The sequence below is a fragment of the Zosterops lateralis genome, assembly GCF_965231275.1.
Source record: "Zosterops lateralis genome assembly, chromosome: 4".
In the NCBI taxonomy this organism is placed as follows: domain Eukaryota; kingdom Metazoa; phylum Chordata; class Aves; order Passeriformes; family Zosteropidae; genus Zosterops; species Zosterops lateralis.
Genome location: NC_139765.1, coordinates 27,459,001 through 27,483,115, shown reverse-complemented (window position 1 = coordinate 27,483,115; position 24,115 = coordinate 27,459,001). Strand labels below are relative to the sequence as shown.

The 24,115-nt window shown below is 35.9% G+C and overlaps 1 protein-coding gene across 2 annotated transcripts in view; it reads right to left on the bottom strand.

Annotated features, from left to right (window-relative positions):
* Nucleotides 1–23,802, bottom strand: part of ANKS1B (ankyrin repeat and sterile alpha motif domain containing 1B) — a gene marked incomplete at its 5' end in the record, with an annotated part of 414,325 nt that extends 390,523 nt beyond the window's left edge. For both annotated transcript variants that reach the window (XM_083860540.1, XM_083860539.1), the window contains one exon: nucleotides 23,669–23,802. In XM_083860540.1, coding sequence (XP_083716666.1) covers nucleotides 23,669–23,802 — 134 coding nt within the window. The remainder of the gene's footprint in view (nucleotides 1–23,668) is intronic.
* Nucleotides 23,803–24,115: the final 313 nt, after the last annotated feature.

Sequence of the window (24,115 nt, the reverse complement as noted above, 5' to 3'; positions counted from 1 at the left end):
AGTTACCCCACAAATGTGCCATTTTTACATGATTGCCTTCTTTCTTGGATGTAAAACTGAGAGGTTACTACATATCAGGATAAAATAAATATTATCCTACACTCCATATGAACTTAAATTGTTACAGACCCAAATAACATTCAATTCCAGGTTCTACTACTCCTGGTCCTCCTTGCACAAAGCAGGAACAGAATCTTTCACACCCAGCTCAGAACAGAAGAGAGAACAGTCAAAGGATCTAGAATCCTTCAGCATGAGGTTGGTTGTTACCAAATGATTTTAAAAAGTGAATGGAAGTGAATTTCATTTAGTTGTGTAGATTTTAACTGTCAAAAGAGCAGCAGACATACAAAAGAGTACAACCGTGCTGTGAGAGCATATGAGACAAAGCTGGGAAAAGGTATGGGAGCTGTATTAACTTAGAATTCTAAGGACTGATACATTTGCCTTAAGGATTAAAGCAACAGATATTCTTATTGCTGAACAGCGTGGTCCGTCAGAGTTCAAATTTACCAAGTATCCTGAAGCCAGCTGTATGTACTATTCCATTCTAAATTTAATTGTCTTGAGAAAATGTTATCTTTTTAAATTAAAATGATTTGCAAAACACGAGGGGTAAACCACTATGAAGTTGGATATCCACTTAGGCACACACATACATCTTTCACTCTCACTGAACACAGTCTCCCTTGCTTTCATTATCTAACACTATACGCTTGTTCCTGAAGAGCAGCTACAGCTTTAAAGAAGGCATTTCAGCTTTAATCCTTTTCTTCTCCCTTATTTCTCCCCATGATAAATAAGAAGCTTCTGGTAGAAGCTTCCATTATCCAGATGCATATAACTTTGGATGCCTACAGAAACACAAAATTTTTCAGATTTATTAAATTCTTGCTTTATCTTGAATTCTGTAATTTCCAATCAACCAATTTTAAAGTCTTTGCTCATAGGTTAATGGAGATTATTACACTGCCATCTTTAATACAGACTAAAATTGAAGTTCAGATGAAAGCATCACCATTATAAATTTGATTTTAGGGCAAAAGATCAAAATAAATAGAAAATAATTTCACACTAAAACTTGGTCTGATATTATAATAATAATATGAAAGAGATTATAAACATTAATTATCCATGTAGGACCTCCTCAGATCTTAAACAAAGGCTTTGAATAGTTGATCTACTCATTAAAAATTAATTATAATTTCAAACCATCTACTGAATTTTGTTCAATTTTAAGTCTAACAAAGAACAACAGCTTGGATTTACTTTGACCACAAGTGTCCCATTTTAGAAGGAAAACTCCACGTATAGAAGATTTTTGGATGATGGGTAATGCTAGATCCATTTAAAATAAGCCTTAATGTATTTGATTAATCTGTTATCAGTCAACTGTATGATGTTTCACTGACATTGCTTCTTGTCATTTCTAATACACTGTCTATAATGCTTTCTGGGAATTTTCAGTCATGCACTTCACTAAACATATTCATAAACACATGAATAGGAAATAATTTAATACACCTGCCATGGGATAATGTAACACAAAACTAATGCATGATATGCTCATTCCAACTGTTTAAATATCATACTCTTCTCAGAATGGCAACACAACACTCTGAAGATGTACTCAAGTTCCTATTGACTTCAATATCCTTGGTAATGTACTGAAAGAGAAATAACTCTTAAAGACCATAGAAGAATTTTATTTCTCAGCTATGGCCTCAAGGATCACCACATGAAGGGTTTTTTTTTAGATTCACTGCAAATTCCATCTTCCAATATGGAAGAACAAATAGGATGGTTCACACAGATTCAGTATAAAACATAAAGATCTATCTCAAAACATGGGCACCTAGATATAAAGTTTAAGTTATACATAAACACGTTGCATGTGCTGCAAATAGTCACTAATTTTCAGTATAGTGAAAGCTGGATTATCACTAGGTTTGATAAAACTTCTGAAAATGAAATGGCAAACCTGTACACAAGGCATAATTTTATCAAGAGAAAGCAGCACACATTAGACCACTAATCTTCTATCACGAGAAAATTTTCACTGATCTGAGGATCTCCTTTAATATAAAATTATTTTTTAAGTTATTGAAAATATGTCATAACTTACTGTCTTAATTCATCATTTAAGTAAAAAAATATTATCAATTTTTGAGATGCCAAGAATAGATCCTGGTGTATAGTGTTAGATCAGCTACATGTTCAACCAACAGATTTTGCTCCAACAACCTGTATTTACTGACAGGTTAGAACTCCCCTGGTTGTTTAAAAACAAAATGAACCAGGCACCAGGATGTGTCACAGTCATCAACTGTATAAAAAACACTATTTTTATTACAGGTATCAGAGAAGAGGAACACAAATACAAAGATGCACGTACTGAAAGTTGAATGGAACTGAATACCAAAACACAGACATCTGAGGAACTCTAGGTATGCTCTAAATAAATATGAACCACTAGCCCATACTAAAAGACGTGAGAAGAAATTACAATTTTGGCACACGCTTCTTTTGTCATCTTGAGAAAAAAATTGAGATGAACTGTCGGGAACTCTTCTATTAGTGTCACTTGCCAATACTGTGGTTTTGTATTGTAAACTGGGATTAGGGAGATTCTTACTGTATGTTGCTAGAGAATTTAGGTTACCAGAGCTTTCTTGAGACCTCTCAATTCTTTTGATATTATAAAAAGAGGTATATGTATAGAGCAGATATCTAAAGAATCTGATACCAATTCCTTCATACTCATATTCTTCATCTATTTTGTGTTTAAAATTTTATTTTTCTTCTTAAAAATATTCTCGATTCATCAAAATGTTAGTATTTAACCTATTCCTGCAGATTATCAAGGTTTTACTATAGTCTAATCCTGTTTTATAAAGTACTTTGCAATAGTTTCCGGATTTTCAGTATCTGTCAATTTCACTAATGCAAGTTTAGATTCTTCCTCCAAAAAAAAAATACTCAGCAGAATCAAACTTTGGCATATCTGAGTGACAATTTATTTCAAGACACTGAACAAAGGAAACAAAAAGGTTAGAGGAATATGGAAGCTCTCAGACCAGACTTTGTTGAGCTTGGGAGTCAGACACATTTAAATGCATCTTCCTCTTTGTTTTACTGTTAGAATAACCCTCTGGCTACTAAAATTAAAATTTGGTAGAATAAGCTATCATTTATAGTCTCTATGTTTAAAGTCTCTTATCTAGTAACACTCTAATCCATGACAACATTCATGTTCAAGGTAATGCAATGTTTGGTTTTTTTCAACATTAAGGTTTTAAGAATCACAGTATCATTTGATTTACTTAAATCTGATTATATATTTAAAATAAAAATCTTGCATATTCTGCATTCCTTTCATTATCCAATTTATAATTCTCTTTCAAGATGGAACTAAGTTTTACATAAATTATTATTCATTAATTATTAATGGTTTCTGCTCAGGTTCTAGATAATTAATGATTTTTTTCTTCATATTCCAAGTTAAATGGTAGTAAAATATTATATTTGACTTGGAGAAAGCAATATTTATCATTTTTTTCCTTTCTGAGAACTATACACCATACCAAGGGATGAGTTCAGTTTTTCATGGGGTTTTTTTAAGAAGAATTTTCAGATACGGAAAAAATTTCAAGCTAATATTCTTCATAAAACAAAATATCCAGCAAATATTTTAAAAAAAATAAAATATGTAGTATGCACTCTGAAATTCACATATGTTCAGTGGAGAAATTTTTACAAGTCTTCTCTCATTGTTCATCAGCCAAATACTTTGAGAATGTATCTTTCAAGGTAAAGATGGATTTATAAAAGTGTTGAATGTACTGACATTCTGAAACTATTTCTCTACTTGGAACATGGTATCAGTGCAGAAGTTCTAGTGCAATACAAAGTACTTGCATCATGCACATATGTTGGATGTGAGCAAAACAGTATTTTACATGGCACAGAGGAATTCTCCCATTTCACCCGGCAAAGTAACTATCAAACCAATAAAATTAGCTTCATTTATGGAAGGATTTATTTTTTCATCTTAGATATATGTATACATACATACATACAAATAAATGCTCTTTCTCCCTTTTTCAACCAAAAACTTTTTGATTCCAAATTTTCAAGCATTTTCATGCATGATTCTTTTTGAAAAGTCCTTTAAATCTTAGGATTTCTAAAATTATTTCCAAACTCCTTGATTGCAGCATTCCCTTCCAGATTTTCTTTTATAAATAAGAAGTTCCCTGAGTGTACTATTTACACACTAGTGCACTCTAAGACTGTTCATCCTACCATGCAGAATTAAATAAATCACAGTCTTCTGTACAAGCCATGCTAAAAAGCTAACGGCCATCAGTAAAATGCGGACTCATATGTCCTTTCTCTGACTAACTTTTCTTCTTTATGGATGGGGAATTTAGCAAGTGCTCTAGCAACACGGCCTATTCTTATGCATTACCTCCCCTCCCCAGTGTAAAATCACATTTTATTTTGCTTATGATTAAACTGCTTTGTTTAAGTTGAAATTTCACATCAGACTTCTAAGAAAGGAACTCTAGAGTAGAAGAAGAAAATAGGAGATGAGGGAAGGAAATCTGAATTAGCATATGAAGGGAAATTCACAGGAAATTAAAATAAAATTAAATAAGAAGACAGAAAAAAGGACCCAACTCATACAGGCAAGACATGAAATTTCAAGAGGGGGTGTTGAAATAAGTTAAAAGGCTGAGGAAAAGACTGGCAGCATGAGCCTCCCAAGGGTAAAATGAAGAGTTGTGAAAGGACACAAAGAAACACAGGATATTTGGAATAAAGGCTAAAGCTAAAAAGACAATTGGCAGACTGGAAGAGCTGAACTTTCATCAAGTGACCAGAAACACTTGTTTGACACTCTTCTTGATGCATTTTCCTAAAGTGAATTCCATGGTAACTGGGCAAATGTCAGCAACACTTTCAACAAAATAATAATGCACTTGACCATTGGCTACCTGTACCAAGCATTCTAGTCAAGCACACTGAGTTCTGTGCAGCACATCCTGAAGTGTCATTTCTCATTGACCTCCATCAGGTTCATCTAGTTAATGACTTACAAGCTTCATAAGGCCAAAGGAATACTTCTTTGGCCACGAATACTCCAGGTCTTAGCCCCATGAGCTGCTCTCGTGCAGCTGGTCAGTTGTAATGCAAAAACTGAACAGGTCTAATGCATCTGAGTGTTGATACCACAAACATGATGGAATTGGTAGTTTACTGCAGTTTTTCTACAAAGGAAAATAAAAAGGAAATTACATATATGTATAATTATGTAAAAATACTTTAAGAAATCACACTGAAAAGTCAAGAAATAGCAGAAATAAGTTATGCATGAATTTTTTTCCACATTAAACCTGCCTCAGCCTGTCTATGTAACCTACTCTAAAGGTAGTTCATGAATCTATACCAACAGAGCCTGGTAAGTATGAAGTTAAGCAGAAACGGAAATATATTCTGAGTGGAGTAGAGGACTGCATGGGAAAAATGAATAAATTTGTATGCAGGGCAGTGCAGTATTGACCTAGAGATGCAGACTTTTTGTACCAGAGAGATTTTCTGACAGTAGGAAAGTCTCTTAAATCTAACTTTGCAAGAATGATTGCCAAGCATGTAACTTTCAGAGTACTCTCTTCATATTCTGAGTTTTAAATGCACAAGCAGCATATGCAGTTGCCCTGCTAATCAGAGGAAAATGTGCTTTGCGTTTTTTAATGGTTTATGATGACAAATACTCTGCAAAATTGGAAAGCATGTTTTAGGTGTTTTGAACCAGGCATCTAAAATGACTCAATGATGCTGACCTAGTGTCTCAGGGCTTCACATATCCATTTGTAAAGTTTGATAACCTGTTTTCAAACAAGTTTTTTTTGAAAATAAGTGCATTATATTTGCAAAAGTCTGCTGTGAAATAAGCGAGGATAAGAATTCTCTTTGCAGAACCACCTGCAAGCTGTGCATCAAAGGCATAAGCTAACAGTTACAATGAGAAAATAAAATACTAAATAACAACTAAGAGAGCACTGTCTGTCTTGTATGATTAAAGTGGAGTGAATTTTATCTGAAGAACACCATGTGGTAATATACAACATTCAGTGATACACTCAATATGCCACCAACATGCCACAGTTCATGGGAAGACTATCTGCAGACAAATGTGGGTACACAGACATAGGACTGCCTGCAAAAGCCAGTTTGGATTTAATAGTACTTCTTAGTCAACTGTATGCATTTATAATGCTCCTAAACCGAGCTGAAGTTTGGAATTGTAGCCACATTTGCATGACACTGAATCTGAACAAAGAAGTCCCGCTAAACCCAAGCTCGCTCTGTGTAGATCTAGGCTGGGTATCATTGCTCCACACATGTAAAGCTACAAAGAACCATATATAGATTATTAGATGTCTTTGTTGATCCGGGTACAGAAAATGTCATTTACAGATAACACTGCCATGTGTTCCTCACCGTTACTTCCAGTACTTCAGGATCTAAGAGATCCTAAATTTGCTCTCCCCACTTTCTATGACTCTTTGCCTAGACATAAGATCTTTAAGGAGAGAAAGAGGATTTTGAAGTGGAATGCAGTGTATGGCCTTGATCTCTGCAAGACAGCTTTTCTACTCATTAGCTGATCTATCTCTTTCTCAAGACAATTGCATACTGAGTGTAAAGTACTTCCCATCTGTACCTCCTCTTTATATCTCTTCTAAATAAATACATGTATTCATGCTGATGTTTTAACTAACAAAATCGTGTCTCCAGGTTTTTTACAAACCAGTAAATCAGCCAGTCATTGTACTTTTCCTCACTCTTTCTGCTTTTTCATTACTTTAATTATCTTAGTCCAAAGCAGCCCCATTATAAATCTGAAGCACTTGAGTGTGAAGTTCTTTTGTTTACAATACATTATACAAAAAGGACCATCCAGCACAATCTAGCAATATCACCAAAGGCAATTAAATGTGTGTGATCTAAAACTTCTCTCTTTACTTCCAGAAATCCCTAGTCACAACTTTTTCTTTTTTCACTGACATCTAAATTATTTCTGATATGAAAACATATCAGACATCCTCATCTTCAGCTCTCTTTTCTCAAGTAGTTTATGTTCTTATCAGGTATTTCTGCATAGGCTTTTATTTCTCCATGAACTTAGGTATAATCAGTTAAATAATCCAACAGTTCTTTAGGATACTTGCTATCCTTATTACTATGCTAAGTCTTAGTTCATAGAAAAGAATATATAACCGAAGCAGATTTCCACATTCTAAATAAAACATGTCTCCTGTATGTTGTATTTTTCCTTTTTAATGTTGGATGAGGTCATGGGTGACTTGTTCTGTTTTAGTATATCATACTTGCCATTGGCTCATCCTCAGGAACACCAACTCTCTTCCTAAACAAAGACATCAGTTTCTCTCTTTTCAGAGTAGTTTGTCACTGTGTCCTTCCATCTTACTATTTTCAGCTCAATAGGCAGTGCTTCCTGATTTGTGTTCTTGTACTTATTTCCCTCAGGTGATTCTCTTTATGGCTTAAACTGGTGGAGAGAGAAAGAGATGGCAGGGCAGAAGAGGGTGCAGAGATGTGGTGAGAAAAGGATGAATAGAAAGTTAGATGAATGGAGACAGAGTGATAAGGGAGAGAGAGGCAGAGAACTGGGGAACAGGCAGGGGGGACAGGTGAGCAGAGAAATCAAGAGAGAGGGATCAGAGGAAAGGGGAAGAAAAAAAATTGAGATATTAAAGAAAGAGACCTCTATGCTCTAAATTGATATATTTCAGTAATGTAATATTTTACAGAATGTATTTTTCTCCAACCAGTTCAGCTGAAAGTCATGTATGAATAGTAATTACTTCAGCAGACAAAAATTATTGCACAAATGCAAAACTTCACCACAGACATGAATGGATTGATGATATTCATCCGAAAAAGGATCCGTTTTAAATCTTCTTCAGTGTATAAACAAATCAAACCTATGACCAATACATGCATAACTGCACAGTTCTGCTAAGTCTATAAAACTATAGTCATAATACTCTGAGAAGTTCAAAGTCCTGTACTTCAAAGTCCATGCCACAGAGAAAACTGCAGGTTGACTTTAAATAGTGGTAACACTTCTGAATCTACCATCACAGCACCCTAAAACATTTCTCACTCCTTCAAAATCTTGTCACACAAAACACAATTGAATTGAAAGGTGTGGTTCAGAAAGGTTTCAATATAGTAAAAGCACAACATTCTCTTACTTTGCAACAAATTGCCTTTACAATTCACTAAAGTATTTGACTTCCAAATTTTGAGTCTCTGGTAATTCCATTTTCCTGTGTGAAACTTAAACTAAGAATCATTCCAAAGTGGGGAATTTTTGTGTTGATCTTTAAGTTTTTTAAACAGAAAAGAGCAGAATGTGAAACTCCAAGGCTGCTGGATTGTGATGGGAAGATTAAACTGAAAGTACGTTGTACATACATCCTTCTGTTTCCCAAGCAAGTGTCACACCAATATTGCTTCTATGTTTTAGATTTAAAATCTTTAATCTCTTTCAATAGTTTTATGTAACTCTGTATAATCTTTGGTCTGGGGAAAATAAATGCTGGGTAAACCAGTTATTACAGAACTCTCTTGGGATAAGACCAGAGACTTGAACCTGAATCTCCACATCAGAGGTGAATTACAAGGGTTATCAGCTTAACTACTGTTTTGAGCTCAGTTACACTCCATGCTGTTTTTGTGATCAGAAACCTAGATCACAACGAGTATCATAAAAACTACCACAGTTCAACAAGAAAAGCTGGTATTTTTCCACTGAAGGTGGTTTTTGAAAAAAAAAAATTAAAAAATTATTCACTTTAATTTTACTGCCAGCTGCTTTCAGAGCTATGCGAAACATTCATGCATGACTAAACAGACACCTCTACTTTCTTAAAAAAAAAAAGATATTGATTGTGAGGGAAAAGGACATGTACCTTTAACATCATCACATCATTGATGCATGCCTCTAAGGAAAGGAACTTTTCACTGAAGCATAGATCTATAAAATAGACACATAACTACCTAACTGCGACTGAGCTCATTTCAAGATTTTTCAAGGTTTTCTATATAGGCAAGACATAACTCAAATTTATTTGCAAAATGTCTTCAGTATGTTTTCTCCCACTTGCATTATTTTCTGGAGAATGGTGATACCCAGCCCTGTCTCATAAGCACTGAAGTAACATCCCAAAATAGAAAAAAAAAAAGATGTGTGAAGATAAAGTGAACAATTATTTACATTTAAGTTTTTTAAGCTGTAGTGGAAAATACTGACCTATTGAGAAACTGATAGGCTAGCTTGCTATTGATTAACAGTGAAACACATAAACACAACTTGATAGTGTTTCAATTGGAAAAGAGAATCTAATGATCAAAGCATTAATGTAATAGGAGACGTGTAATATTTATCACAAGCATTTACACAATATCAATAATGTGGCATCTAGTTACAGAATACATTGCTGTCAGCCAAAATGCATTTTCTTCATTTGGAATGTGAACTAATGTTTAGGTGTGCAAGTCTTCAGTTGTTATGTTAAATGATCCCAGCTTAAGCCTGAGAATCCATTTGAAGGGATACAAGGCAAACTTCTCTTTGCATACTGTAATTGCTATTCAGACCACCTTACTTATGTTTACTCACCCAAAAACCTTCTCATAACACAACCACTTGAAAATGATGGAAAAAATCAGATACTGTATTACATATTACCAACTTCAGCCCAGCAAAACAATACCAAATTAAGAGACATATTACACTTCAAATGAAAAGTTAATGTCAGGCTACTTTTTCTTTTTCTGACAATTTTTAAGGTGGGTCACAAATCTCTAATCTTAGTCCCAGGTGTTTATTACCAGGTTTCTAGGCATTTTTAGATCTAGCTAAAAACTCTTTGCATGATGCCCATGAAAACTAAAGTTAAAATATCTTTAGGAAGAAAGTAATTCTTCATATGTGAATCAAAAGTGGTTTAAATACCAACTTTAAATGAAAACCAACTATTTTAATCATTCATATTATTGTCAAGTTCTGTATGCTTAGATGTGTAATAATGTAGCCTAATGGAGATGCAAAGGGAAAGAGATTTGTCATCAAAATTATACTGCATTTGCCTGCAATGATCTGAATGTTAGACCATGTGACAAAAATTGCAGATGATTAGAAGTATGCCCTGAGCAGTACTAACACAGTCAAGATAGCCTCCTTTGCTGCTCTGGTAAATTTGAAATAGTTCCTGACAACTCCCTATGTGAGTGTCAATTTGACTGCTTTGAAAGGTAGCATCTACCTTATAGTTACAGTGAAAATAAAGCCATCCTTTGCTGAGTTCTGTATGCTTTACTCAAGGTTTATCTGAAGCCCAGGAAGTTTGGTAGTGCATTGCTGTGAAGTGGATCTGGTATATAGATTGCTTTATATGGAACTGAGAAAGAAAATCCTCAAAGACCCAACTTTCTCCAGGAATATAGTGAGTTGTCAGTTTTACCAAGAGGTTCCTTGGGAAGATCTCAGCTGTATTCTGAACTTTTCCAAGAATCCCAGAAGACTGCAATAATGCATGCTGTATGACAGCTGCTGGAGCTACCCACAGTGCTACAGCAACTCACAAGTCAAATGAAACTCATCAAGAGAGAAGCACATTATGAGCTGACCTCCTGCAGTAATTGTTCCTAATTCCTCTTTAGGAATTGTGACACAGAAATGGTGACATCTTGCGTAATTTAACAAAGTCATACTTTCAAAGGAGATTTGGGTAATTAGCTACTATGAATACTAGCCAAAGTAGTAAACTTTTCTTTGAAAAAAGTCTAGACATTCTGGCTCCATCCTTTAGAAACAATCCTGAGGCCTGCTTTCTCATTCTTGCCCAAGTTTTTTTTTAACCCAAGAACATATTTTAGAAGAAATACCACAAAAGGACTAAGTTCCTTCCTTCTGCCATTTTTCAGAGATAGTAGGTTTGGCTTTGGCATTTTCCCAAGTAGCTAAGCAAATTCATCCACATGTGCTATGGGTCTCTTGGGCAAAGACCAGACAACATCCAACTACCTGTATGTATTTTTTTGTCACTCTCTAAATAAATTTATTTGTCACTTCTTAAGTTTTCATCAGTCTTTGATGAAGTTTCTGAAAGTGGACCTCTACCAATTCATCCAGGAAATTATCATGCCCTACTTTGTAAATCAGTCCTTTACTCCTGATCTCACATTTTTGATCAGCACTGTCTGTTCATTCAAACTACCCAATGAATTCTGCTTTATGTTCAATTTTTCCATGCCATTCCAGCCTAGTGCCTTCTGCATTCTCCAAAGTCATTAACCTAGATCTTTTTTTTTTTCTTTTGTATGGACTCCCTGGCTTGAGGTGAGTATCTGCAGTAAAGTTTTCTTCTTCAAGGCCAGCATAAGCAACCTCAGGATTCTTCACATCCTAAATTTTTTCCCCTTTTCAAGCTGGGCATCGCAATTATAGTGGGAAAAGAAGGGATGATGATGAAAATGAGAAAAAAATCCTATGAAAACAATATTTAGTTACTGAGGGAAGGGAAAGAAATCTCTTTGTCTCTTACCACCATCATAATTAGCTGATTTATTCCCTGGAGGCTGTCTGCTGAAATAGGCAGCCTAACAAGGAGGATGCTCCCTTGGCATTTTAAAAAGCTGACACTTCTAAACAACCTCACTTGCTTTTCTCAAAACTTATTTCCTCATTCTGTGCCCTGTTACAACCAGTTGAGGTTTCAAACAAAAGAAGGAGAGCAAATATTGCAACCATTCACGTCATAGCAAAAACTATTCATGCACTGGAGACGCATGACAAGATTTCTGCTGCTGTTACTCCTTTTATGCCATTTAACCCTGTGTAACTCTTTCTTGCTTGAATGACAGAGACATGGATGCTCATTGCTGAATCTTCTCTTTTTTTGGTTAAGCAGTGCCAACACAGTAAGTACCATGGACTAGGAATGGCTTCTCTTCTGAAGTAACTCATTAGTTCTTGTTCACAGTTTAAGTGCTAAAATGATACACATCTCATTTATGCTTCAAGCTAACTTTCTGGGGCATAAGAGGAAGTGTTTCATCACTGGATAAAGACCTTGCCATTTCTTCAGTAACTCTTTCCCATAAGCAAAGAGAGGAAAATAACATCTCTCCCCTACACACAGCTCTTTCATTTCATCTTAACACTTTAATTTCAACAATCAAAGTTTGATTTTTCTTGCCTCACTTTTGCTGTTTCAGGAAATATAAAATGGGAACCTTGTTCAAATGAGTATTATTAGTCACTGAAAAGAAAAGAAAAAGGAAAAAATCCATCCTCCAGCATCTTAAATTCTACAGAATGTCTCCTAAAGATATTAATACACATCAGGAGTTGCAATTTTTTGTAAGTTCTTAGAGGTATCAAATTTCTTTATGTTCTGTTCATCACCATATGGGTAGCCCACATTTACAACTTCAATTTTTTTTTCCCTCTGGCAAAAATATATATATATATTTTTGTGGAAATATATACATAACTATATACAAAAAGAGTGTATTAAAAATTGTTCAGATTACAAATGGAGAGAATACAATTCTGGTGCTAAGTCATCCTACTAACACATAGGTATTAGCCATAATCATGATTTCCTTTTCTTGTCCAATGAATGGTGATCTTGGAACAGTTGAAGGCCTATCCCCTAAAATGGGGATGAATGAAAAAAATTCTCTTCAAAAATCAAAAGTATTAAAACATGCATTGTTATTAAATCAATTAAACAAGGTAAGAACAGGAACAGCAGTTTAATGCTGTACCACAGAACTGAATTCTATCTATGTCTGTTCTCCAGAAACAAATCTCTGAATATCTGAATAGATCTTTATACATTTGAATGTATAAAATGCTACTTAATTCACAGATAATGTTCTTCACATAATACTTCCTTAAGATGTGAAACCCTTGCTGTTAGATGCCATGAATGCTAAAAATTTGCATTGCTTCAAAGACCAATTGAACAAATGCATGGAAGACAAAAATCTACTGGAGCTACTTAGTACAAAGACAATACATCTGTTGTAGAAAGCTGCTGTAAATTGCTAAATCTGTGAGAGTACACTGGAGAAATTGTTACATACTACGTGTTACATACTCTTCTTAGAATAGGCTCTTAACTCCCAGTCAAAACTGGAGAAGAGTACTTTGCTAGACAGACATTCATTCTGACCATGAAGAGCCACTCCTACAATTTTACACTAACTACATTAATCCTGTGAAAAATGAGCTCATTGAAGTCACCAGATGGAAACACCAATTCAACACATACTTCTCACCATAATCTAAGAGTGCTTCAGTCAGCATTTTTAAGTGCAGATATTAAAATCCTTATCCAGTCACTGAAGGGACAGTAAACTCATTAATGCTGTGAAGCAATCAGATGCCATATCGACAAACATCACCAAAAAAAGCCCAGGAGAAAAATTAATCATTCTTTTTCTAGAGAAGAGTTTGAATTGTGTGTGTGCAGAAAATGACACTCAGGGCTAAACACTGAGTAGTAAGTTAAAAATGCTGAATAACTGCTATGAGCACTGTCTATCCTGGGCTGCAAGTGAGGAAAAGACTACAGATTGTGTCATTTAAAAAACAAACATGTATCCCTGCATTCAGTGTGATACAAAAAAAAAAAAAACAACTTCACTGGCTACCTTAATTTTATCATTCATAAAAAAAGCAAACTAAAACTCCTGAAATTTCACCCTGTAGTGTCATCTTGGGAAAACTTTACTAGATGACTTATCACAACCACTTTTTCCACTTAAACTAATGGCATGACTGGTGGCCCTTTATTAACCACTACTATAGCAATTTATTTTAGCACTAAAAGAAAAGGAGACAGTTTTCAAATAATGAATTTTTCTTTATTCTGTCCTTTTCCTCATAGGTCATCTCCTACATGTCTCTCACTGTCCTCAGCACTGCTAACTGCCATTGTCAGTCTCAGTTCTTATTCCTAATCTCCTAATTTCCTTTACCAACCATGTCTAGCATTCCAGCCTTTTCAGAGTTTTACATACAGCCTCCTTGCCAAAGCACTCCAAATACCTAGATTCAGGTCTCCACCTGTCTACTACCTTCATCTCCTCCCAGATCATATGCCTATTCCATACCTTTATAGGCTCTATTTTCTGCCTATGACAAGACTCCTCTCTCTCTGAAATCAAGATTTATATAATCTACATGAAGGTAGGAATAGAGGGGATAGATTTAACTGCTGTGACAGGCAAACAACAGATTTATAACATGTACGTATACTACATGCCGTATGCTTTATTTCCACAAATGATTTATTTGGTTCTCTGAAGCATTACTTGTACACATTATGTGAGAAGATCCCTGGCAGATCTACCCCTTGGTTTTATGCAAGATACCGCTCTGCAATAAATGTGCACAAAACAGGAAGCAGGGTGATTGCAAATCACTTATGAGCATATTTTGACAAATTAGCTATCCAGATGACAAGAAGGACATGGAAGTGGATAAATAATTACTTGAGAAAGCTGAAAACTAAAAACAAGTGCAAATTATGTTTTTAAAAAATCATATCAATGACTTAATTGAAATTCTGTGGTCAAACTGCTAATATGAATATCCTGGGGATGATAATTTGCAAAAAATAGCCTAGAGATTCACTATTCGTATCAAGTGACATCTAAAAATAGAAAACAATGACCCTGACATGTCAGTAAGTAAGCATGGAAGACATTAAACTCAAGAGTTAATTCTCAGAATACCAGTAAAAACAATACTGGAAAGTTTTATCATGAAGGCTTAAAATTCAAGCAATATACAGTGGGAAAACACTTAGTCCAAAAGATAGTCCCAATTCTGATTTACAAAACTCTTCTTTTTTCTTACTTTCTCTAAAAGGCATCTATCTCCTGGACACTTATACTATGACAGCGTCAATATTTAACAACTTAACCTATTTCAGCTTTTGTCCAGGCTATGAAGGATTAGGAGAAAATCCACATACCAATCATACCATTATTACAGGAGACAGACATTACTAATGTGTAAACTCAAAGACTAAATGTGAAATTTGTGGTTTTGTAGTGACTAACATTTCAGAAAAAGAAGTACAACACAAAAAAACCTGTCCAGTTCCAGCACAAGAGCCTGTGGTGGCTATCCACTCCCAGCTGAAGGACTATACAATGTTTTTGCCTGAATTTCATAAGGCTCCAATGAGCCCATTTCTCCAGCCTGTCCAGGTCCCTTCTTATAGCAATTCTTCATATTAATGCTTTTTCCACACTTTCCGTGTCATCTACAAACCTGCTATACGTGATACATTGCAATCCCTACTGGGCCTTGAATCCTGAGGAAACCCTCTAGTAGATACCAGCAGCTGAACTTTGTACTGTTGATCAAACCCTCTCACAGATCAGCCAAGTTTCAACCCATCTTACCATCCTCTCATTCAGTCCACAGCTCATCATTTTGACTGAGGCTGCTCTAAGTTAAAATACATGGTTTTCCCCTTGTCCAGAGACACAGTTTTCACATTGTACAAAGCAATTAAGGCTGGTCAGGCATGATTTAAGCTTAGTAAATCCATGCTACTCTCAGTTGTGTTCTCAGCCTTTGGGAGTGCAGAAATTGCATCCATGGGGATATCTGAAACTTTCTCTAGGACTCAGGATAGACTGATGAGAAGGTGACCCCAAGAACCTCCCTTTTGCTTTTCCTGAACATGGGCATGACATTTTCCTTTTTCACTCATAGAAATTTCCCATGTTTGACACAGCCCTCCAAAAATTAACACAGTAATTATCACAGTAATATTGGTTTCTCAAATGTAAATGTTCCCCTGATCTTTCTCTACTGTGGGGACTCTTTCAAAAGCTAGCAGGTCAAACTTTACAGCCAAACAACCAAAGCAGAAAAGGCAATGAGTCATCGTCTTTTCCATCATCTTTTCCATAAGCTTTGTCACCAAGTTTTCTGCCCCACCAAGCACCAAGTCCATATTTTCTTTTGATGTCAACGTATTTATTTTTGCCTCTCCTATCTTCCTAAGTTTCAACTCCAGCAAATGTTTTCTAATTTGTTTCTTATATTTGTTTCTTGGAGCATTTTCAATAAACCTCATGTGATACAATGTCATGCATTTTAAGCAATTTTCATGTATCTCTAACTTCAACCATCCAGAATTCTGCCTCTTGGCCAGGTAATCTACTGATTATCAATTAGTACCTACTGTCTACTGCTTCTGAATTAATCCAAATCAGATATACAACAGATGGAAAGAAATTCTACCCAAATTTAACTTCAACCTACCTATTTAAGAGGTCATTTTAAATATATTCTACATATACTTCCAATTGCAATTGTTTTTCTGTTCTTTAAAGTTTACCTAAAATTACTTAAATGAGGGATGTGTTTCATCTTGAAATAAAAATATTAAATATCCATCTTGGGGTGAGCTCAGTCACCATCTATGCCCCCTAACTTACTATATCTCCATTGTCTGTAATAGGAACTAAGACACCTACTACTAACATCAACACCTATAGAAACATAGCTGCCACTGGCTGTTTTAAAAAGGGAACTAAATTGCACTCGAGATGTCATTTTGAACATTTTTTCTTGCTTTTGAAAATGCATGTGCAATACACAGGAAACAGTGTTAAATTATAATAAAGGCATAACCTTGTGGAATTAAATCTCACAGAACCTTTCTTACAGTAGATACCTATACATTATTAGAAATTCATAGATGTTAAGTGAGGTGCAGAACAATGGTTACATCACTTCTTAATGCAAAGTGATCATATTGAAAATATTGCCACTAGGAAAAACTAATTAAAAAATAAAAAAATCTTCCAATAAAGGCTAGAAGGTTAAAAAAAAATGTATTCCCTACTTCCCAAAAGGGTCCAGATACACAAAAATTTCATATCAGTAGGCAGACATTAACACTACTAACTGTGCCTTACACATTTAACAGTAAAAGCTGTCAATATATTTTACCTTGAAGTATTAGTATAGGATTAGGATGTGTACTCTAATTGGAAGTGGCCAGCATAGAAATTCCATGGCAGAAGAGAATTCCAGCTGTGAAACTCTTGTATGTCACCTCCCCAGTCAAGCAGACTAAGCTTGCTTAAGAAAAGGCACTGTAACTGCCCTCTACATTACACTGTCCCTTACAGACTAAATACCAGTAGCATAAATTAAAGCAGTTTATAGGATGCTTCAACTAGTGTCTTTGTCAGGAAAATTTTAAAAAATGGTGTAGAGCTGTAAGCACTCCTTATCATCTCATCCATGAATGCTCATACAAACTAAAATTGAGGCAAATAAAATAATCTACCTGTAGAGTTTTGGAAAATGGCTATGTCCTGGATCCCTACTGCAGGGACTGCAAACAACTGCCCTAAAAACATCTATATTTGCTCTTCATAACATTTCCAACCTTCACAAGACAGCAGACTTTCAGAAAACTTCATCCTTCATTCCCTTTCATTTATTTCCCCTCTTAGTTCTACTATAACATTACTATTTAAAAACAGTAATTCATGTCAATGTCAAAAATTTACAAAGCAGCATTAATACAAACCTCTAAAATTATAAGTGTTAGACAAGAGAGGAAACATGGTGGTGATGACTTCATAGGGTCCTCTGCAGAATTAGACACTAGCCATCTAGTGGCTAAGAATTCTATAAGTATTGTTTTAAGTTACAGACACTTCCAACATTCTGAAGGTTTTTCCTTACCTTCTACTTTTAACATGTTTGTCAAATTTCCCTTACAAGTCTGCCTGATTCCATCATAAAATCCATCAGTTCTCCCAGTACAGTTACCATATCTTGATCCTATCTATGGGCAGACAAAATTACCTTGGTAGATTTTACACTAGATCTAGAGTTCTTGCTGGTCATTTTTTGCATTTGGTCTAACATTTTAGAAAATTAATAGAACACTTGACTAATACTCAGAAAACTATTTCTGGAGTAAGAATTGAGAGGTTTATCCATAGAGTTTAACTACAGAGATTGAATCTGGGATCATACTGAACTCCTGAGGAAGATTTATTACACAGACTTTGAGAATTGCCTTGCCCTTAACCATCCATCAGATATCCTGGATATTGTTACATTGCTACCTTTACATATTGTAAATATTTCAAACTAGAGAAGAAATCTAAGGAGTTCAATAGATAAAATGTTCTCTGAACGTTGACTAAAAGCATTTACCAAAAACAATAATACAAATAAATCCAAGAAGGATAGATGATAACAAAAATGAAGGCTAAGAGAAGCTCACACATTTGAAAGGGCAAACAAACAAAGTCAAGGCAGCAATCAACTATCACTAATACCAAAAAGCATAAATTACTGTTCTCCTGATTATTAGTTTGCATTCCATACTGAAAGGCTGAAAGAAGAAAGATGAAATATGTCCTCAAAAGAATTAGGTTACCTATTCTAACAGGATAAAGAAGGTAATTGGGAAATCTGGGAGTGCCGGTCTCTGCTTAGGATATCGGTACAAACCCCTTCACTAATTAAAAGTAGTATAACTAAAATTAGAAATAAATACGGACTAAATGGATTTCCCATTGAACAATATCATAAATACTTTCCATTGTTGAAATTGTCTCACTGTCTGAAACACATACCTTGGAACTTTGTAAGTCCAGAACTCTGGTACTGCAAGCCTCACATAATACACTCTCCTTATAAACAAACACGAGAAAGCTTCCCTTACCTTAAACACTGGTAGATGTAATGAGTAACAGAAGTAGTCCCCTTATTCTTGTTAAGCTGAGCCATTTGTTATTCAAATTTTAACATGAAAAAGCTTTAAAACTGTTAACTAAAGCTTCATAATGTATTTCAACATTTTAAATACTTTCTGCTCTACAAGGCCTACCAAGTGTGATCTGTTTTTGCAAAGGAAGCTGAATGAATCAGAGGGCTCTGCACAAGGACAGAAGAGGATGTGTGGTTTTCAGCACGCACGGAGGCCATCAGGCTAAACCATGGCTTTGCTGCAAGCAAGACACTGCTCTGAGAAACAGATGAGGAAACAGATTGCAACTCCCAGACTGACAATCTGCTTGCCGTGTTTTTTACACTTTGGAGGAGAAATAACTTGGGCCAGGCCTATACACGGTGTAGCTGTGCTAAGTAAGGCTGAGCAAAGAATGAAGCCATTCCCTGCCACAGTGCCAAGTGTGGAAGGGGAAAAAACCAGCTCCAGGCAGGCTGCTCCACCCTCTCATGCTGTGTAACAGCAGCAGCCAACAAAGAGCAAAATAGGGCCAATTCAACCATCCCAACTACCCTGTGCCAGTTCATATTAATTAATCAATTCTGTTAAAAATCCAAAGCTCTTTTAACATGCGCAGTTTAAAAAGACTAAAAATTAACATATAATCAAAAACTATCCATTCCTGCTAGTAACATAGAACAAATAGGCATGTGCATGGCTACATGTGGCAAAATGAGGTCTCTGAGACACATTAAAACCTTCAAAGTTATTTTTCCTAAAAACTCTTTGAAAGAAATTAAAGCTGTTATCCAACAATGAAAAACTGGTCAGTCAATTAAAACACACTATGTATATGGAGATAATCAAATTTAAGTAAATTAAAAATACTAGGTTTGTTAGAAACACTTTACTCTTTCTATGTGTTAAATCCTTTAATATGCATTTAAGGATTTGGGATACAAAAATTAAATGATACATTCTGTTAGAGAGACTGTGGGATTTTACTGCCAAGTTTTTGCGTTTACACTGAAATAATGTAAGAGCTAGTGAAATCACATAAAAATATGTGAAAATTCTATTTGCAATCTAGAAAAAAAATCTCTAATTCTAAACTTTAAAACTTTTATTTTTTAAATACAAAAAATATTTAATATACTAAAGTATGACAATTCCAGGCAGTGGAATCCACAAAGAAACAGGAAAAATAAATTTAGACTTAAGTCTTCTAAACTTGGAATGTTTTATGAGGTGTCTCAACATAGTAAAAGAAGACACTCCTGCCCTGCATTAATGTTTTGGGTTACAGACCATAGGCAAAATACATAACACAGCTTTAGATGTCCTAGTGTATCACACTGGGAATTTAGATGTATCTCCAGAGTTCCTGGTTCTTTGTCAAAGTCCATCAGTCCATTCAGAAAACACCTGTGCACCTGAAGTACCAGTAACTATCCAAGTTTAAGTAACTAATTTCCATCAGGGGTACTTGCTCTAGTATGTTGCTATGCCTTATGCTGATCTTTGCACTTGAGGAATTCACCTTCACTATATTCATCCGCAATCTTTATAATAAAGAGCAAACTATGGAGATTGAGGCAGGGGGCACAAAGTGACCCAGAGCAGCCTTCCAAAGCTTCTGCTGAGCTGAAACGAGTTACAGAGTCCACACAGTCAATCACTGATTCGTTGTCATTGTTTCAGATAAACCAATTTGGGCATGAGGTATTATGTAGTAAGTATTACAGATATCTGGGTGCATATGAGGTCTTAATTAAGCATACATCATTTTTATGCACTTTGCACATACTCAAAGCATATGTTTAAATTTTTGCAGGAATTCAGTCATACATTTATATATGTGCTTAGATGGCATTCCAGAACAGAGCTGTTTTCCTGAACTGCTGTCATAATTTAATGTCTTAGGAGTTAGAAGACAGGCCTTTAAAAATTATATAATTTAGTCTGCAATTAGCATCAACAAATAGGTACAACTAGAGAATACCCATACAAAAATTTGCCCTATTTTCTCCCCAAGTACCATAAAACACATTAACCATAAAGCAAAAAAATGCTGTTATAAAAATGTAAATAGTACATCAGAGATCAGATAGTTTGTTCACTGGTTCAGATAACAATCAATGTGTATTTGCCTATTTATGAATATTAAATTTAATTTAAGGGGCATATAATTACTCTAAAGCAAATTTCCACCAAAAAAGGGTGTCTAGCCATAGAGTTCAGCCACATAAACTGAGTTGTCTCCAGCACTTCGAAGAAATCCAAAGGGACAATGTACTCCTACTACCTAGACCAACACATCAGGCACAGTATTAGTCCACATGCATGCTGAAAGAATTGGACTTTCCCAACCTAACACTAGAAACAGTACTGCCAAAAGGAGAAAGAAAGCAACATGGACCTTTCTCACCACAGTGGGACAAATACAATCCTAGGGCACCATTTTAGAAACTGAGCAATAATTCTGAACAACAAAACAGTGGGAGTTACTGTCTAAATGACTCCTAAAGATTAAATAAAATTAAGAAAATTATGTCCCCATATTTTTCCCTGTTGCTTTTTTTAAAACCACTTTTAGAAGTTTTTATGCTAATAAACTGCATGCAAAAAATACCAATATAGCTCTACTAGTGAGCTTCTTCAGGTTTTCTAGTTTAAAAAAAATCGTTGGATCCCCCCCAAATTCAAACTTTTATACTGCACAAGTACGGCTCTTCTACAGCTTTGCTATTTTTCAGTAAGTGTTAATTTCCCAAACACGATCAGGATGTTCACATGACTCTCATATTGTTTCCATGTTTTCTGTACCAAGATAGATCCAACCTTAATCTTGCATGTCATTCTGGACTTAATCCATAATTAATAGCATCAGTTAGATCATGGAACATCTCCAATTAAAAACAAAACAAAACAACAACAACAACAAAAAACCCCTATGTCAAAATACCTGTCACATATAATTCTTTCTTGAAAAGCATCTACTATAATGCATAGTAGATGTTTCATCATACAGCTTGATGCAGCATACAGCTGAAATTTCACTCTTAATTTTTGAAGTTGCATTTACAGAAGCCATAGACATTCTTGTTAACATTAGTAAGAAATGCCATAAATCAAATAGTATATGTTTTACTCAGCTTCACTTTTCTTCAAGCTAAGTGCACTTCCAGGAAAAAAAAAAAAAAAAGCCAGCTGACTGTACAACTTAAAATTCTTCAATACTGAGTAACAAACAAGGACTGTGATGACCCATCTGTATATACAAAACCCATGGTCCATGTGTTCTGTGTACACAACATACAACAATGCTGTTTAATAAAGGAAGGCAAGCACAAGCAAATACACCCCCTCTGGATATACAGAACTCATGATACACAACATGAAATTAACAGTGCAAGAATACTGTTCTGGGCACTAGTCCTGAAGAAAGCCACTACACAAACCATGCATTAGAACTAGATTATAAATGACCAGTCATTGTACTGAAGTGAACTTACTTCAGTACTTAGAAAAGTGGATATCATATTTCAAATTCAACTGACTATCTGGCACACTTCTTCCTAAGCAGCCTATTCGAGTACAGTACAAAGAGCAATCACATGGTGTGTTTTGATTTTGGTCAATGGGCTAGTAATTCAACAATGGTACAATCGCTAATTGAACTGGGGCACCACAGAACTTGGTAAACTATGAATACCTGAACTGTTGCTGTTTACAGCACTAAACCTAGCTTTAAAATAACAAGATTTTGTAATAGAGTTTAAGCAGTATAATTTGGAGAGTTAACGTTAAATTTTCCCTGATAGGGAACTTAGAAATAATATAAATACCTTGACAAGAAGGTACTGGCAACAGAATCGAAAATTTATTTTCATTTAATCAATTTCCATTGTGCTAGGCCTTTCTTTCTTTAAGGAACAGAAAACCAAACCAAACCCCCAATTTATTCAAGTTCTAGGTCAACAGTGTTTCAGTTCATTTTGTCTCCTTTTGCTATGCTTAGTTTAGTGTTGAACATTAGCACTGGACTGTGTGCTGCAGACCTTCTCTGCTCTGAATACAGCCAAATTCCATAAATGATTGTGACAATGCTCTGACTTAAGAGCATGATGAAACTTATGATCACAGCTATGCTGGAGATTGCAGGAGATACAACTAATGACTGAAGTTAAGCCCTATCACCCAACATGGCCAGTAACCCAGTTTCACTCCACTAAATCCAGGTACCTTGAAAGTAATGCTGCTCTTACCTAACCTGCTCCCTAAGTTTTACACCCCCTCTGCCTCGATGATCTCCCACAAATAAAGATTCCCTTTCTTTGTTTTGTAGGTTCATTACGATGGCATGCTTAATTTCTTCTGCAAGTGAGGGTAGCAGCTATGGGTGAGGGTACGGGGTGAAGCCATGTATTTTTACACCGAATTCTGTGATGACAGCCTTGTCTGTGATAAACACTTCCATCTGTGATTAAAGTAGCAATATGAAGATGGAAATATCAAAGGAAGGGTAATTAATACGTTGTATGTATTAGCCCAGCAGTCAAAACATAAGTTCTGCACCACAGCTAGTAACAGAATGAACAAGGACCCTGCAGACGCATTGAAGACAGGAAATTCAGTACCACTACATTAATAAAATGACTGCCTGTGACTTTAAACCCTGGCATGCTAGTACTTGGCGAGAGAGTGAACGATTTATTGTTACTATGAAGGATGCAGGAATGGAAACGAAGATGAGAGGGGTGATGATAATGATGATAGGGAAGAACAGGTTAATATCCCCAGCATTTGATGGGGAACGATGTCCCTACCTCAATAAGCTGGATAAGGGAATAGCTCCAGATCCACTGCCCAGGATCCCTCCTTTCCTCCCAGAGAGGAGTTTCTCCACCAGAGCCACATTCCCCGTGCGAGCGGCTTCCAGCAGTTCCTGGTCCTTGCCCATGGTCGGGCAGCACGCAGCCCCACGGGAGAGCGGCACCCCGGGCACGGCGGCTCCCCCCTCCCGCCCTCCCTCCCTCCCTCAGAGAGCGGGCCCCCTCCCCAGCCCCTGCCTCAGAGCAGAGCACGGCACAGATTCCTGCAGTCCCTTCCACACCAGCAGGAGCAGCAGCAGGAGGGAGGAGGAGAATCACCTCCTCCTAGTTTCACTGGATCATTTCTGGGTGGAGTGTGGAAGAAGGGGGGAGGGAAGGAGGGAGAGAGGGAGGACGAGGCCAATAAAGAACCTCCCCCCCCCTCCCATGGATACACGGCCC